The 16,778-nt window shown below is 44.4% G+C and overlaps 1 protein-coding gene across 1 annotated transcript in view; it reads right to left on the bottom strand.

Moving 5' to 3' along the window:
• The window catches only part of FANCA (FA complementation group A), a 674,778-nt gene that overhangs the window by 554,503 nt on the left and 103,497 nt on the right, over nt 1-16,778 (bottom strand). The window contains exon 8 of the mRNA XM_078671408.1: nt 3,576-3,655. Within this exon, the coding sequence (XP_078527534.1) occupies nt 3,576-3,655 (80 nt within the window). The remainder of the gene's footprint in view (nt 1-3,575; nt 3,656-16,778) is intronic.

A 16,778-nucleotide genomic window follows, 5' to 3' on the forward strand; every position in this document is an offset into this window, starting at 1 on the left:
CTGTGGGACAAAACGGATATTAAGCCTTTTTCAGCGCTGCAGCACCAATATCACATAGCTGACTCGGAGCGCTTCCGCTATACACAGGTTCGACATGCACTTCACGCACATCTCAGGCCTGGGACCACACTGCCGTAAACATCCCCATTGGAGGATAGAGTACTGGATGGCCATCTCTCTGATAGTACCATTTCCCTGATATACAAAAAGTTGGTAAATAATCTCTCGGACCCTCTCAAGGCTCTACGAGAGAAATGGCTCAGCAATGGTATAGAAATGGATGACGAGGAGTGGCAGGAGGCAGTCTCCTCCCCCAGAGTCGTAGCTATACCGGCCCGTCTCCGCCTTGTCCAGTTCAAATTTCTCCACCATATTTATGCAATGGGGCCCCAACTGGTGCGAATGGGAAGGGTGGATGAGGGCGCCTGCAGGAGGGGATGTGGCCAGCTGGGAACCTTTTTCCACATAGTTTGGGAGTGTACGCGCATCCAACCCTTCAGACGCGAAATCCACGACATTACTAACACTGTTATGTCTGTGTAGCTTCGAGTGGGGGCCCGTAGGTGTCTCCGGAGCATTTCGGAGCCAACTGATTTAAATGTTTGTATGACACAGTGGGTGGCAATGGGGCTAATGCTGGCTAAGAGGAATATCGCACAGCGGTGGGGTGCATTGACCCCGCCCTCGGTCCAGGACTGGGAAAAGGACTTGGATTGGGCAATGTTTCGAGAAAAGACTGTGTATATAGCATGTGGGTGCCCTTAGAAATGGTCGCGAGTTTGAGGCCCTTGAATTCCTACCGTGGAGAAATATGTCAGCCTCCATTGGCCCCAGTGATGGACGATCCCCCAACACCCTAGACTTTCCGTTGAGGTATATATGTATTTCTGTAATCTCTCCAGCTGTACCGATGATGCTGATTGTGATGCTTTGCTGATGGTTGTTTGTTATTTTTTTTTCTCAATGAAAAATGTTTTACAAAAAGAAATCCAGAATTGCAGACAAGAGAAACTGTTCAGTTTGATAAAAAATTATTTTGATGTTCATTTTTTATTTTTAGATAGCAGATTTAAGTTTGGGCTGCTTCAATAGTAGAAGTTCCAGGATTAGCCACTTATAACACTAGGATCATTAATGAGTTAACATGTTTGATTCTATTTGTGTATTCATCACACATTTATTTCTGTAGCTAAGTTATTATTGAATATACATGAATTATTTTAGATGGAACCCTTATAGTAATGTTTGTCATAATTTTATGATGTCACTGTTTCAATGTGTGCTTCATTTTATATTTGTGTTTTCACTTAAAAAGTTGATTTTAGATATGTATGTTATGATAGTCAAAGGTCATGAGATGGAATGTAGGGCCAGAGGAACTCCTATATATTGGAACCACGTGGTGACCTTTGACTACCATTGAACCACTTGGATGCTAATGACAAGGGTAACTCGTCATGGAGTGCCCATTCATTTCAATGGAAATATACAGTAAATTGCGAGATAGCCTTAGCACCCAAGTGGTTATTAATTGAATGTATGTGTTTTAATTCACTCTGCCTTGTGACCTCATTTTGTGTCTCCTTGTGGCTTAAGAGTGGGAGTGTGTACAGCCTTACCAGGAACAGAACGTGTGGGATGAGCGTGTGAAAGCATGAAAGAGAGAAAGGTGTGGAATGTACTCTGAGTGTAGTGTTATATGCAGTGGTGTGCAATTGTGCATTATATTGTATATTAAGAAGTTGTATGACGTTTTTAATATTGGCTTTGACATGCCCTCATGTCATCTTGAACTCTGACTCTGTCTAGCTTGAGCTTTGCACACACAAGCAGTACCCCAGATTACTCACGTTATTTAGGTTATTCACGTTCAAGATTGTTTTCTGTACTTTTGAAGATGTTTTCTACTTTCTCAAGCTTCACTTTAGGGCTTCACTACGGGGCTGGAACTTGGCCAACTCCAGGAAGTTTCCTTGGCGCGGAGGAGGTTTTCTGAGAAACTTCTAGTGCACTGAGATTAAAAAACTGGGGTTTCTTGAATTGGGAAGCGGGATTTTGTTTTGCCCTGAAGGGACAGATGTGTCTTATTCAGTGTAGCAGTTCCCGGCTTGTTGAGTCTCTTGACCCCGGCTGTGAATCCCCCAGTCTGGTGTGGGTTAAAATGAAATTATTGCAGCCGGTAATGTTTTTTCTCTGATTATTGGCATTGTGATGTGTGAGTATCTGTGTGCACATTCAAGTCCCCAGTGGTCATAATCCTTTGATGTATTTTTTGTATATTTCTTTGTCTTTTCGTGCTTTCCTTTGATTCCTTGTGTCTGATTACTTGCATTTAACAGTGCTTATTTCTTGGAGTGGACGTCTAGTATTATTATCTGCTTGTATTTTATCCCATGCATTTAACGGTTGCATTTACTTGTAAGTGTGTTAATATTGCTTGCACACAGACACACATACATACGCAAACATTTGAAAAATTGTTTCATTTGACATCTGGGAAAGCCTATCTGTTAGAGTGTTGCACAAAGAAAACCCCACACTTTATTCTGAAAACAATCTTTTGATGTGCCTGATTTTATGAGAGTGAAAGCCCTTTTCAGGTGTTTTCTTGCTTCGCCGTGTGTGTGCCTTCGCGTGGGAGTGCTGTATTTCTTTTATTTGGGAGTGCGGAGCAGGACAGCTTGTTTTTCTTTTTATTGCAGTCCGTTTTCCTTAAAGCAAAAGGGGATGCGTTTAAAAATATATATTTGGTTTTTTTAAGTATGTTTAAAAGTTGGCAGTGGTCCCCTGGAAGGCATGTAATGGCATCTTTTATTATGCTTTTGATACTTTAACAGATTCTCCTAATGTAGATGTTTATGCTAAAGATTCCCAGATTATTGCCCATGAAGGTCAGCTGGAGGTTCAATACCATCAAAGAACGAGGGAGGGAAAGATCTACACATTGTAAGGGGTAGTGAAGTTCAAACAAAAGATTAAGGTCCCAGGGAAAATCTGCACCAAGTGACATTTGCACAGGGATAAGGTTGCAGACACATCGGACCATAAGATATTTCCTCAACTATACAAGCATGCTGCGTCACTGTGAGCCGGGTCGCTCTAACTAGATATGTTGGGCAGTCTCAGCTGTCACATAATCCCAGAGCCAACATCTTCCGTCATTATGAGTGTCTGATAAGATTGCACATGCCCCCTAGATAATATGGTCACATATGCACAGAATCAACTCGCATTAGCAGTGCTATTTCTTATTATCTTACTCAGTTGATGTCTTCATGTGTTCATCTGACCTGTATAAGTGTTTAATTATTTCTTTGGCAGGTGAGAGACTGGGGAGACAGAAGAAAAGAAAGCCATGCAGTGTCCACCCTACACATGCAACAGGATCTTTAAGAAGCATTTCCAACCCCATTTCTTGGTGCCCCAAATTCAAAATGGAAGAGAGTCAGATAGGTCTGTATTCAATAATAAATAAAGTGCAACATTCTCACAGAAGTCTGAAAATCATACAAAAAGCCAGTTTCTTGTACACACCATGAAATCAGATAAGACCCTTATATAAATTAACCTCTTACTTGAGATGCTTTATGTTCAGGCTTCTTTCCCTGATCTGGAGTTCTAAGAAATCCATGATGAATCAACGTCACAACAACATCTGCAAACAGAAAACATTGTGTGTTGGTATCATGTAACGTATATGTGCCTGTGCAACAATGTGAGTGAGCAGATGGCAAATACAGTCTGTACAACAGCGAGGGATCCAGCTTCAGCTATGCAAATGCAAACTACCACAGGGCTTAAAAAACACAAACAATGCAGCTGTGACAGAGCTGAACAACTGGGAAACGTTGAGACAGCTCCAGCAGAAGGTCCACACAACGAGTAACCGGGAACAAGCTTCAATGTGACATCTAGGAGCTGCAGCACTGAGACTGCTCCATTGCTACATCTAGAGGCTTTACGAAGGGGGGAGAGGGCCGCACTAAGAAGGCACAGTGAGTTAAACATTCATCACTGATACCTGCTTTGAACTGCAGGCGACATGATAAATCCCATCAAACTCTGCTTTTCACCCTTCCATTGCTGAGAATCTGGGCTCTATTAAATGGATACCAGCAACATCTATTGTTAATAGTGTATGGAGGGTAGAAGTGCAGTATCATTCACTATATGAAAGTCGTTATTTACACAGAATGTGTCAACACCCCCCAAAAAATGTTTGGCTAATCCCTTCAGGCCTAAAACTGAAGCACAGACCAGCTTTTTACAATTGTTCTGTAGACATAATGAACAACAACTTAGTGGAATATGGGTACAGCAGCAGCTGCCAACACTTCTTCTGTGGCTGAGTAGAGTCAGGCTTATCTATGAGAAAAAATGTCAGACATCCCAGACCCCTGCTTCTACTCTGTACACAGACCAAGCTAAGGACTTGGCAGTCCACCTCAAAGTTGGATATGACTGCCCATGAACACTAAATTAACTTCAACTTCTGATACAGATTGAAGATTCATCACCACTGAGAGTCTCCCCTTCCCATCTAATCAGTGAATTTCGACAAGCGGGAGACTGGCACAAGCTGCAAGCCCAAAAATAAAAGTGCCTACCCACAATGGACGTAGGCAAGTGCGTGAGGCATAGAACACAGAAATACTGAGGCCAGTTCTGTTGTGGATTCTGTCAAACGTTCATTCCACAGTTGGTGCCATGAAGCAACCAGGTAAACGAACGGAACCAACAGGAATGCGAACACTGCTGCTCGTAGTACGAGAATGATCTCCAACCTCTTGTTTCTGTCTCCTGTCGGCATCCATGGACATATTTCAGCCCTCTTTACACCACCCCACTTTCACTGCAACGGGTTCCTGCGCAGCAGTAATGCCAAGGATGGACTTCAATGCAATGAGCACTTTGTCTAGACCCCAGGTCTTGTTCCTTGTTGCCTTCAGGTGCCATTACGACTCTCCCTAGCCCGAGGACTTGTCCTTTATGCCTTAAGGTGCCTAGACCCGAGGAGTTGCCGCTTGATGTCTTCAGGTTCCATTACCGCTCTCTCTAGACCCGAGGACTTGTCCCTTGATGCCATCGGTTGCCATAACGGCTCTCTCTCTCTAGACCTGAGGACTTTCTGTGGATTTCTTCAGGTTCCATTGCAGCTCTCTCTAGACACGAGGACTTGCCTCTTGATGCCTTCAGGTGCCCTTACGGCTCTCTCTCTAGACCTGAAGACTTGCCTCTTGATGCCTTCAGGTGCCGCTACGGCTCTCTCTCTATATACAAGGTCCCTTGATGGCTTGAGTTACCTTTACGTCTCTGTCTAGACCCGAGGATTTGCCCTTGATGCCTTCATGTGCCATTACGGCCCTCTCTCTAGACTCGAGAACTTGCCTCTTGATGCCTTCAGGTGCAATTACGACTCTTTCTAGACCCGAGGTCTTGTCCCTTGATGCCTTCATGTGCCATTAAGGCTCTCTCTCTAGACCCGAGAACTTGCCTCTTGATTCCTTCAGGTGGCATTACGACTCTCTCTAGACCCGAGGTCTTGTCCCTTGATGCCTTCAGGTACCATTACGGCTCTCTCTAGACTCGAGGACTTGGGTCTTGATGCCTTCAGGTGCCATTACGGCTCTCTCTAGACCCGAGGACATGGGTCTTGATGGCTTCAGGTGCCATTACGGCTCTCTCTAGACTCGAGGACTTGCGTCTTGATGCCTTCAGGTGCCATTACGCTCTCTCTAGACTCGAGGACTTGTCCCTTGATGCCTTCAGGTGCCATTACGCTCTCTCTAGACTCGAGGACTTGGGTCTTGATGCCTTCAGGTGCCATTACGACTCTCTCTAGACCCGAGGACTTGGGTCTTGATGCCTTCAGGTGCCATTACGGCTCTCTCTAGACTCGAGGACTTGGGTCTTGATGCCTTCAGGTGCCATTACGACTCTCCCTAGACCCGAGGTCTGGTCCCTTGATGCCTTCAGGTGCCGATACAGCTCTGTAGATTGGTCCGCTCCACTCTGTATCCCTGCAAGTCCTCAGAGGAGAGATTGCTTAAGCAGAGGTGTAGCCTACATGCACAATATTCTTTTTCTTTCCATTCTGTTTCTTGTAACTTACTTATTTTTGGCTACGATACTGAATGGATTATCCAGTGGTTTGTGGCTAGTGGCATGAAAATAGGCGCTATACATTTTCTAATTGTTCTACCACTGAGCTATAGAACTACGTTGGCTCCCAACCTTTGTCTAAACGTATTAATATGTATGACCTGTAGCTCCTTAAACGATCCTTTGTCGCCCTAGTTAGTGGCAGGTTTACAGAGATCACTGCCTCAAAGGATACTGTCCCTTTTTAGGTTAGACGAGTATGGCGCAGACGTAATTTACAAGGACCACATCACATTCAAAACAGACTACAGGTCAGCCTCCTTAAGCTAAAGGCCTTTTTTGCTGCAGAAGCTTCAGCAATGGGTTCAAGACATATTGGTATCACACGAGGTGCTGCTGTTCAGGCTAGAGGAGGCAGGAATATCGGGACAAGCCCTTAATTGGCTTAAAGAATTCCTCTCTGGGAGATCATTCAGGGTGTCCATCCCCCCATTCCTCTATAAAGAGCACTCCATCGGACAAGGAGTTCCCCAGGGTTCGGCACTCAGCCCTACTCTATTTAACCTATATGTCCAACCACTAGCGGAGGTAGCCAGGAGAGGTGGGTTGTCGTTGGTATCTTATGCTGATGACACCCAGCTAGTGGTGACATTAAGGGATGAAGGTGGGCTGAGTGCACAGAACTTCAAACAGAGTCTCACCGACATAACCAGCTGGATGACATCTAACTTCCTTCAGCTTAACGCTGGTAAGACGGAGGTACTGGTGGTGGGAAAAGAGGCGGCAGCCTGGGGCGACAGATGGTGGCCGGAGTCACTTGGCAAACTGCCCGAGCCTAAAAGCCATGTGAAAAACCTTGGAGTATGAGTGGATTCCGTCCTTAATTTCACTCATCAGGCCAAAAAGTTTGCTGCCACGTGCTTTGGGATCTTACGGAACCTTAAGCCGATCCTTAGGTTCTTCGACCCTCAGACGCGCCAACTCGTAGTGCAGGCAGCCATCCTCTCCCGGCTGGACTATGCAAGCTCGCTTCGCCTAGGGGTAAACATAGCTGAGAAAGCAAGACTACAACGAGTCTAGAATGCAGCAGTAAGAGCCTTGACTGGTCTCTCTCGGCATCAATCAGTGGCAAGTACGCTAACCAAACTCCACTGGCTTCCGGTAGAGAAGAGGATACACTTCAAGACCCTATGTCTTGCATTCAAAATCTTGAAAACTGCTTCTCCACCCATGCTAAGTCCACTATTAACACCGTATACACGTCGGCGCACTTTGCGCTCGGAAGGACAGAACCTCGCAGTCGTCCCCCCATGTCAAGCTGGCACGGATGGGCGGCCGATTCTTCCGGTACCTGGCAGCCAAGCTTTGGAATGCCTTACCTCCCCAGATTCGCGGTCTGAATGATCTTTTGTCCTTTAGGAAAGCTATAAAAACCCACCTCTTCTGCTAAATATGTCTATGTTATGTAAGTTGCAACCAACATCCGCAGCAGTCCTCCCTCCTCATTGGTGCAAGCGCCGGGACGCCCCTTTGCTGGGCAAGCCGAGCGCTATAGAAAACTATATAACATAGCATAACATTACATCCTGGATCGGACCACAGGAGTATTTTAATCTCACTGTTTTCCTACTGACTGTTTTGGTGTGTAATTCCACGTCCATTGAAATGTATGACTACAGCTACACTCAACCTAATCAGCGAGAGTGAGTGAGCTCTGACAAACCATCTGAAAAATAAATGCTACAAAAAACCAACAGGTACCCGCATTTTAATGAGAACATTTGTGTGTCCTTAAAAAGCTTCAATCAGCTCTTTCTCAATGCAGGTTGCATAACGGCTGTTGAGTGAAGCAAGTGTTTGATGGAGGAGGGCCCCAATGTCTGTGAAGGATTTAATGTTATTTGCATGATTAATAAAAAACAATTGCAATTGGGTATTGAAAAACAAAAATAACCTAATGCATTAATTACTTCAAGAACTGGAGAAAACGGAGGACAAAAAACATATTAAAAGAATTTCAAATCATCATGATGAGCTAATAAATACAGTAAAGGCCAAAATGTCATACACCAGCATTAATTGCAAAAAACAGTAAAACACTAAAAGTACAGTTCGTCAGTGATTAACCTGGTCCAAATCCAGCAGAAGGTTAAGTGCTGAAGTGCCCTTATTCCGCTATAGTGGTGATGAACAGGTGGGGTGTTCCACCTCGTTGATTTAAGTTCTGGCACCATACGTTCTGAAATCCTCCCTACAGGGTTGCACAAAGACTAAAGTGCATATCTTCGTTATTCATTAATTGCTTGTGTGAGGTGCATCCCACAAAACTTTGGCTCAAGTTCTTGTTAATGGCAGGTGACCAGTCACAGATCCCAAGGTCTGTTTACATGGAGGATGAACTTAATTCTTATAATCAATGCTTGAAAACTCTGATATTTATGTTGCCACTACGGAAGTGAAGGGAACTGGGCTTAGGTTGCACTCACCCCCCATCCCCACACACACACACTTTTCACCCTGTTTTTAGCTACTAGATGCTGATTTTTGACTCTCTCAGTGCACTGAGGCCTGCTAAGCAGACCTCAGTGGTCCTTACCTAAAACCATGTTTTGTCTAATTGTGCTACAACTGGCAGATGACTTTAGCACCCCTGTAAGTCCCTAGTAGATGGTACCCCAGGTACCTAGGGCATAGGAACTAAAGAGGGTCCCTGAGGGCTGCAGCATATCTTATGCCACCCTAAGGGACCCACATACAAATTCCACATAAACTGCCATTGCAGGCTGCATGACATGGTGGAAACCATGAGTGAACACATGACATGACACAGTCCTGTGTGTCATGCCAAAGTAACTGCATTTAATATATGTAAGTCACCCCTACAGCAGGCCTCTGAGCATAAGGCAGGGTGCATTGCACTTTATGTGAGAACATATCTGCATGAGTAGATGTGACCCTGTAATGTCTAGTTTTCCTGCTAGATATTGTAAGTGAGCAGGGAATCCATCTTAAGGTATGTGTTGGGCACTGGTCAAAACAAGTTCCCCAGCTACATAATGGCTTCACTGAAACATATGGGGTTTGATATCAAACACCTCGGATTAATAAACCCACACTGATTCCAGTGATGGATTTATTAGTACATGCACCCAGAGGGCACCTTAGAGGTGCCCTCTGAAAACCTACCAACTACTAGTGTGCTGACGGACTTGTCTTAGCAAGACTGCCGCCACAGACGAGTTTCTGACCCCCAGGGGTGAGGGCCTTTGCTCTCAGGAGGTCAGAAGCAAAGCTAGCTCGGGCAGAGATGTTTACACCCCCTACCATAGGATGACTTGCAAATTAGCATTCCAAGGTAGGGTGCTTCAAGGAGCCCAACGCCTTTGGTATGAGCATCTGGCTTCCCTCACAGGAGAGGATGCCGACCCCCTTGCCCTGGGCGATCTAGGCACTAGGACATGCAGTAAAATCATCTATGCAGGAGGCGTGTTACACTGCCAGGCTGGACACACCTCTAGGGTGACCAAGTCTGACCTGAACACAACTTTAGAAATTCCGCCATATTGTGTCTGGAACAGGGTTATGCCCACTCCCCAAAGGAAGTGATCATCTACGGGGTGTAGTGACCCCAGCGGTACGTAGCCCATTGGCCACTGGCCCTCACTCCCCATAACGCCCCTAAATTGAGCATTTAGGGGGATTCCCCTATTACAAGGACTTCAGATTTCTACGAACCAGAAGAAGAAGTGGACAAAAAAGAAGACTGCTGACCCGAGAACCGAGGAGAACGACGGACTTGGAGTCAACCCTGCGAGCCTGCCTGCTCTACTGACCCTCGTGGAGCAACTAATTCATCCGGCCACTGTGCAGACCTCATGAAACCCAAATGGATACCAGTGCTTCGCAAATTGCCAAAGGAACTCCCCTGGAGTAGAGGAGCGACCCCCCTGCAGGCGCAGGCACCCAAAAAGCAGGATCAGGTACACCGACCTGCCGCCTTCGGGGACTACTGACGCAGCACCGCCCAGGAAGAGGTAGCAGTGCTTCTACAGGTCAGATACGTCCAACCTCCAAGTGTGGGGACGCCAGGACTAACCAGAGCAGCACAACATCAACACCTGGGGTACCGGACCCCTTGCAGCAGCCAAGGCTTGTTGTGTCCAGCCTGGACACCAACGCCGAGGAATACCGACCTGCCTGTCGAGGGACTTCAGGGACAATGAGACCTACATCGAGAGTGGGCCAACTGTCTTGTTGGTCCCTCTGCAGCAAAAAAAAAGACCAAGAGTAAGTCTTTTGACTGGCACCATCCAAAGCCTCAAAGTAACTACACTATACAGCCACAGTCCAAGGGAGGTGATAGTGCCATTGGAGTCTTCAGACCCACAAGAGCTCTGCCTTTTCTTGGGTTTGCCCAGACTGGACTTCCAGGTGGCGCCTGCAGCCTCTTTGTGCAGGCCCGCTTCAACCACAAGAGACTCCAGCATCAGATCCGGACATGTTGGTGTGGCCTTGAACTTTATCCATACTCACCTTAAGTCCTGAAGAACAGTCCTGTAAATCACTGCTAAGTGCTCAAATTCAATACATGTTTTTCCTCCACAGGAACACATTACAGCTTCAGAAACTGCATTGTGTACATTTTTGAAACCTGTAGAAATTCCTAACTCAAAATCTATTTTACCGATTCTGATCATCTTGGTATCTAAATGTATATAAAAGTATGTGTTATTTTTAATAAATTGGTGTCAGATTTCTTCACGGAGTTTGCGTCTCACTTACTGCCTTTGTGTGTATAATAAATGCTTAGCACTACCCTCTGATATGCTTAACTACTCGCCCACACTACCACCAAAGAGCATTTGGGGTGTCATTTGTGCCTCTGTGATTCCTTTGGGGCTTACCTTGACTCTTTACACAATGTACCTCTTTTCATTCCATTATGTAAAATGCAAGCTTCCTACTGAAAGGGGGTACCTTTTCCCTTAAGAAATAATTCAGGTCTATAGCTTACTGTGGTTCTACTGTGATTTCCACATGGAATCCCCATTCACATTGGACATATTTCTTCTTGAACAGGCTTTATTTTACCATTGCCAACTTTGTCGCCCAGGTACAATCAAGACTATGCATACCACTCACGCGTTTTATTAGTCAGGTTAGCCTCTTAGCACATTTCAAGGGAGTGCTTCAATACTAGGTAGACCTTCCAGGTGGAACTATATGCCAATCAAGCAGAAATGCTGAGAGTTCCCAGTCCAGTCAGAGCCTGGTTAACCTGACCTTGGAAGATGGCTAAGGCATTCTTCAACTCAAAGTAGACAGAAATTAACTATCAAGTTTGGAAAATGTTGCCATTTCCCTTGCACCTTTATTTAGGGCAACCTGTTGGTACACTGATATGTATTCAAAATGGCTTAGAAATGGGGTGGGGCTAACTGATGAAGATTATTCAATCAAAGAACTACCACAGACGTAGGCTAAAAGGAATGAAATAGCATGACACTCACACCTCCAATAACAGTTGGGAGAACCCAATGTGCACCAGAGAGCAGAGAAGTCACTGTTTTTCCCCAATAAACACCAGATTCCAGTAAGACTGTGATAGAGTTAAAGACACCATGTGTGCCAGGAAAGGAGAAAACTATGACTTGCATATCTTGCAGAAGGCATTCCCCTTCACAAGAAAAGCCAGAGACAACAACAGGGACAGGACTGCAAAATGGCCCAGCACCTTACTGAAACTCAAACTAAAGGCAGACAACAGAAGAGAGAGACACTGGGTTAAGCATGACGGCTGTGGTAAAATACTGCCCTATAATGTCATAGATACAGGAGGGTTGCCATTATGACAAGTTGAATTAAAATCAGCAGACAGGAGAAAAGGCACCACTCGGAAAGAGGCCTTCAGATAAGTTACAAAACGACATAGGCATCTTGGCTGTCATGTTGCAGTCACCCTCTCATTAATGTAGACTGCCATAAAAACAGAGCCAGAAGCTGCGAGCCAGAGCGGTGATGATAAAAGCAAACAGGCAAAACTAGAGAGAAACACTCATAAAAGGACAGGTCTAAAGGAGGACAGGCCTGTCAGAAAAGGAGCCACAGAGGGCCATTCACCACTGCACTCTTTCACCCTAACAAATTAAACAAGCATTTGCAATGCAATAAGTCTCGCATTATTAAAAGTTGGTTTCACTCCAAAATTGCGGTGCAGCATCTGTGACTACTAGGTACATGGGCTCTGCAATACAGAAGGTCACAGAACAGGGCCTGCAGCAGGAGCATCCAGAGAGGGGGAGAGGACGGGTGTCCCAGCAGTGCGGGAGAGTTGTCTGTAGAGCTCCTGTGCTGAATCCAAAGCCCCTCGTTGGCTAGAAATGGAGCTGTTTTAGGAGCTATCTGATAACGTGTGTTAGGAACGATATGTATAGGGTGCTGTTTATGTTTGGAGGATTCGTCTGAGGCGTGTTAGGAGCAAGTAATGCGTTTATGGTCTCTGGATATAAAGGTGTAAAATATCTGACTTTTAAAAGAGATGTGTATTGGAGACTGCGGCTTTCCTGTCGCTAAGGATGTGGAAGACTTTGGTAAACCGGCGACGTCTTTCAAAAGGAACAACCACTACACAAAAATGAATCTAACAAATATTAACTAATGAGAACAAGGAACGGCGGAAATGGAGTACAAATATGATACAACGACAGACTACGAGGATCGAGGCTTTGGAAAGAGGGATATTGCCCTCTACGACTTTTTTTTAGCAGGTCAGTTACATGAACTGAACTACTGCAGCGTATAAATATAATGCTGACAGATGCAAAAACACAGGTCAGAGGTTTTGATGCATAACAAGGCTAGTGCTGCGATTCTAATGTAGATTCACAGCCACTTTAATTAAGGACAAGTCTCCATATCATCGCGCAAAGCGTGATGTTTTTTTCAATGTGTTTGTTTTCTCCCTACTTAAATAGCCACAATTTCAACCTGAATATAGGTCTTTATTGCTTGATTAACAAAGTGTTCACTGTAGCAAACATAATACATCATCTTAAGTGTCGGTAAAAGTTTGCATGTATGATTCCCAGGCTAAAGCTGTATCTTACCTATCCCTCACCCCGTTTACCACCAGTTGCCCCTAAGAAAATAAATGTCTACTTCCTAGAAGCCACTATCTTAACGCTGCGAGTACCATTCACTGATTATATAAAAACCATTAACCGACAACGGAAATAAATAACTCCTAAGAGGAACTAAGAGCCAACCCTTGCTTCCAGTATGGACACAGCAGCGTAAGTTCAAGCGAACGTCAAACAAGTGATCCGAAGAGCTGCAGAGAAGTATGGGAGCAAGCAGGACAAAACTCTCCATTTGAACATTTCGATGCTTCCCCGTGAAATGGATCGAAACACAGAAACCCGCTAGTGGTGCGCACGTGCGCCACTGCGAGCCATGGCCTATTGGTGTCTATTACACGTGCACCAAGCATGTAATAGACACCAATAGGCCGTGGGTGGAGCAATGTGCCCGCCTTTTGCCAATAGCGTGCAGTCTTTCATTAAAAGTCGCGCGCTAGGGCCAATGGGGTAGCTGAAAAGGAAACGCACGCGCTTGTGCGATTCCTAAGTCAGCTTAGATTCCCCGTTTTTCACCTACAAAATGCCTTGCGCCTGCGCGCGCACTGCTGTGCAGTGCAACGCTGGCGCGAGACCTACAAATAAATGATGGCATATAGGAAAGGGGGGAAGAACGCGTCTAGAAAATCCAGAAGGTACCCTTGTAGCAATGGAAGACTTATGGGCTTCTAAATATGGACAAAAGGAAGAGCTCTGGATTCAGTCATTCATAAATCTACTTTACCTTGCACTCACCAGGAACAGAATAAACTGCAGTCATTTGAGCTATTTATACAACATTTCTGATGCTCAAACAGTAGCTTTCCACCTCATCTAAAGACCTCCAGGACCCAACTTATCCTTCAGCATTAATCTCTGACCTGATGACCAGAACTTGAATTAACTATGTTAAAACACCTTCCTCAACTACCTCAATCTCTTAAGGGATAGCCACCAAAACCATTAAGGTACAACTATTTCACTTTCTGAAAACTACCAACCACACGTCATTTTTGACACACGTCTAAGTTAATACCTTTGACTTAGTCTTTTACTCCAGGACCACCCTGGTCTGCTATCTACCATTGCCCCTTGACTAAACTGACCACACTGACATCCTCATTGGCATCGATCACACCAGACCTTCACATCATGAGAGTCAAAACGGGCCAAATAGTACCTTCACTACTTTATAGACTATTATACACACACCCATGTAATGTAATGCAATGTAACAATTTCTAAAGCGCACACCTATATTGAAGAGTGTGCTGGCACTAGGACACTGACAACCAGCTAAATCCTATTCAGTAAGCATCCGCAAAAAGCCAGGTTTTGAGAAGCTTTCGATATTTAAGTTAATTGTCAGTCTTACGAAGATGAAGTGGAAGATGCTTTCAGGCTTGGTATGCCAAGAAATAATTTAGAAAATTAAGAACTGCTTATCATCTGCATTAAGACTATCTTCATGTCAAAAGACTCCACCAAGGAAGCCAACGTGAACATATAGTTATTGATTGAAGTACGGCTCAAAGCAGAGCCCTGGGTTAACTTGAAATTTAGGGCCTTGGTGGCGGAAGAGTAGGTAGCCTTACTAGTATTTTCTAAAAAGGATCAAATCCAGGCCAGTGCCAGGCCCGACTCTAATGTTTTCTAAATGTTGTAGAAGAATGGTGTGGGATGCAGTATCACATGCCACAGGTAGGATCAAGGCAGCATTTATTCCTTGTTCTAATGACATTTTAACAGAGTCAAACACCTCCAAGAGAGCAGTCTCAGTGCTGTGCCGATGCTAGAATCCTGGTCCTAGACTAATGTAACTTGAAATGCAAAACATTTTTTATATCATAAACATACTTGTTGATGCACATGAGATCATAGGCACACACAGAAAATCAGAAGTAATGTAAAGGCCACCTCCAGAGAAGGTTGATACCTCGAATGTAATCATTCAACCAATGAGTTATATTGTAGAAACACACTTTGGTTATTTCTTATATACAATGTTGTATCCACAAGGTTATTACCAGAAAGAAGAGGTACGTGAAAAGGTAGTGCTCAGGTGAAAGAATAAATGGAAAAAGAAAAAGCAATGGTAGTAGCATAGGCGATACTTAAAAATATTTACAAAAATATATATAGGAAGCCAACATAGGTTGTAATGGTCTCCCTTACGAAATAATTCGGCCTACCCACTAGACACAGTTGCATACAATGTTTTAAGAGTAGGCAAATACAGCAAGTATATGTGTAAGAGTAGTTGGTCTTTATTGGCGCATCCATGCATGGTCAAAGCAAGAGCCACCTGATCCAGAATATCCCATGAGACCTCAGAATATAATACAAGGACTAACAATGCTTGACCAATGATTATGAAGTTAAACACCAATTACGTTGGGAAGTACGTATCAGTACGAGTAACTTGGTTATAGAACATAGAACAAGTAGAATGTGTAATACGTAACCTACCACAGTTTGCTTTCAGCTCTTGTGAGCCCATCGAGGGAACTAACACAAAAAGATCAAACGAGATTTCTCAATCTGCATTCCAAGGACTTTTATTATTTTGAGTCAATATTTGGGGGGGGGGAATATATTAATATAATCTGAAGACAAAATGTAACGTTTTTAAAAAAATAGGAACAGTCAATTCAATTATGAAGAAAAGTCAAGAATTTAGATAGAAGGGCTTCTTAACAAAATGGATCACTAACTGCAATTCAATATTATTGCCTATAGGTGTCCTCATAACATGCTTCCAAGGAAACGGAACAAACGAAAGAGCATGAAAGACGACTTACAAGAACGCATGCAATGGTCTTATGACGTAGGTTTTTTTTGTTGCTATTGGCCTCCAAATGGCGTCAATTCCCGTAATAATTATGGTTTTCAATGTCGTAGCACATACCCTTCATGTGCAAAAATGGATGTCAAATGTGCATTTAACCACAACAGAAAGTAGCTAAAGAACGTCTTACGATGATGCAATCTCGTTATCTTTAGAGCTCATTCATCTCTTCATATTTTTTTTGTAGGGGGGGTGCGGCGGAAGGGAGTGACGTGGGAGGTTAGAAGGGTAGAGAAAATTAAACTATTGCGTTTTGTGCATATGACGTTTTTCCATTCTATGCTTGTGTGGAATTAGTTGCATAATACAGCATTGATCGAAATATACTGCATGACATTTTGCATGTTCTATTATGTACCAAGCTTCTTCGCACAATGTGCCAAACGCGCAGGTGCTTCACCGCCAATGTCAGGCCCCCTGCATTATACAACCAGCAAGTAACAGGCGCGTGCACATTCATACTTGTGGCGCCATCCTCCTTGCGGCAGCGAGCAGCAGCAAATTAGCACGCGTGCCGCTGCTCGCTCCCGCAAGGTGGATGCCTCCACAAGCACGAGTGTGCTTCAAAATGAGCAGACCGATGGCTAAAGGCCCTCCTAGAGCAGCGTATGCGTGCTGCCTAGGCGAGACCTAAAAAGGGGCAAGGGGAAATGGGAAAAACTGATATGTGATATCTAAGCCACTGTAGAGTGCTGCCCTTACCTTTCTCATTC

Source organism: Lissotriton helveticus, chromosome 12 (assembly GCF_964261635.1).
Source record: "Lissotriton helveticus chromosome 12, aLisHel1.1, whole genome shotgun sequence".
Lineage (NCBI taxonomy): Eukaryota > Metazoa > Chordata > Amphibia > Caudata > Salamandridae > Lissotriton > Lissotriton helveticus.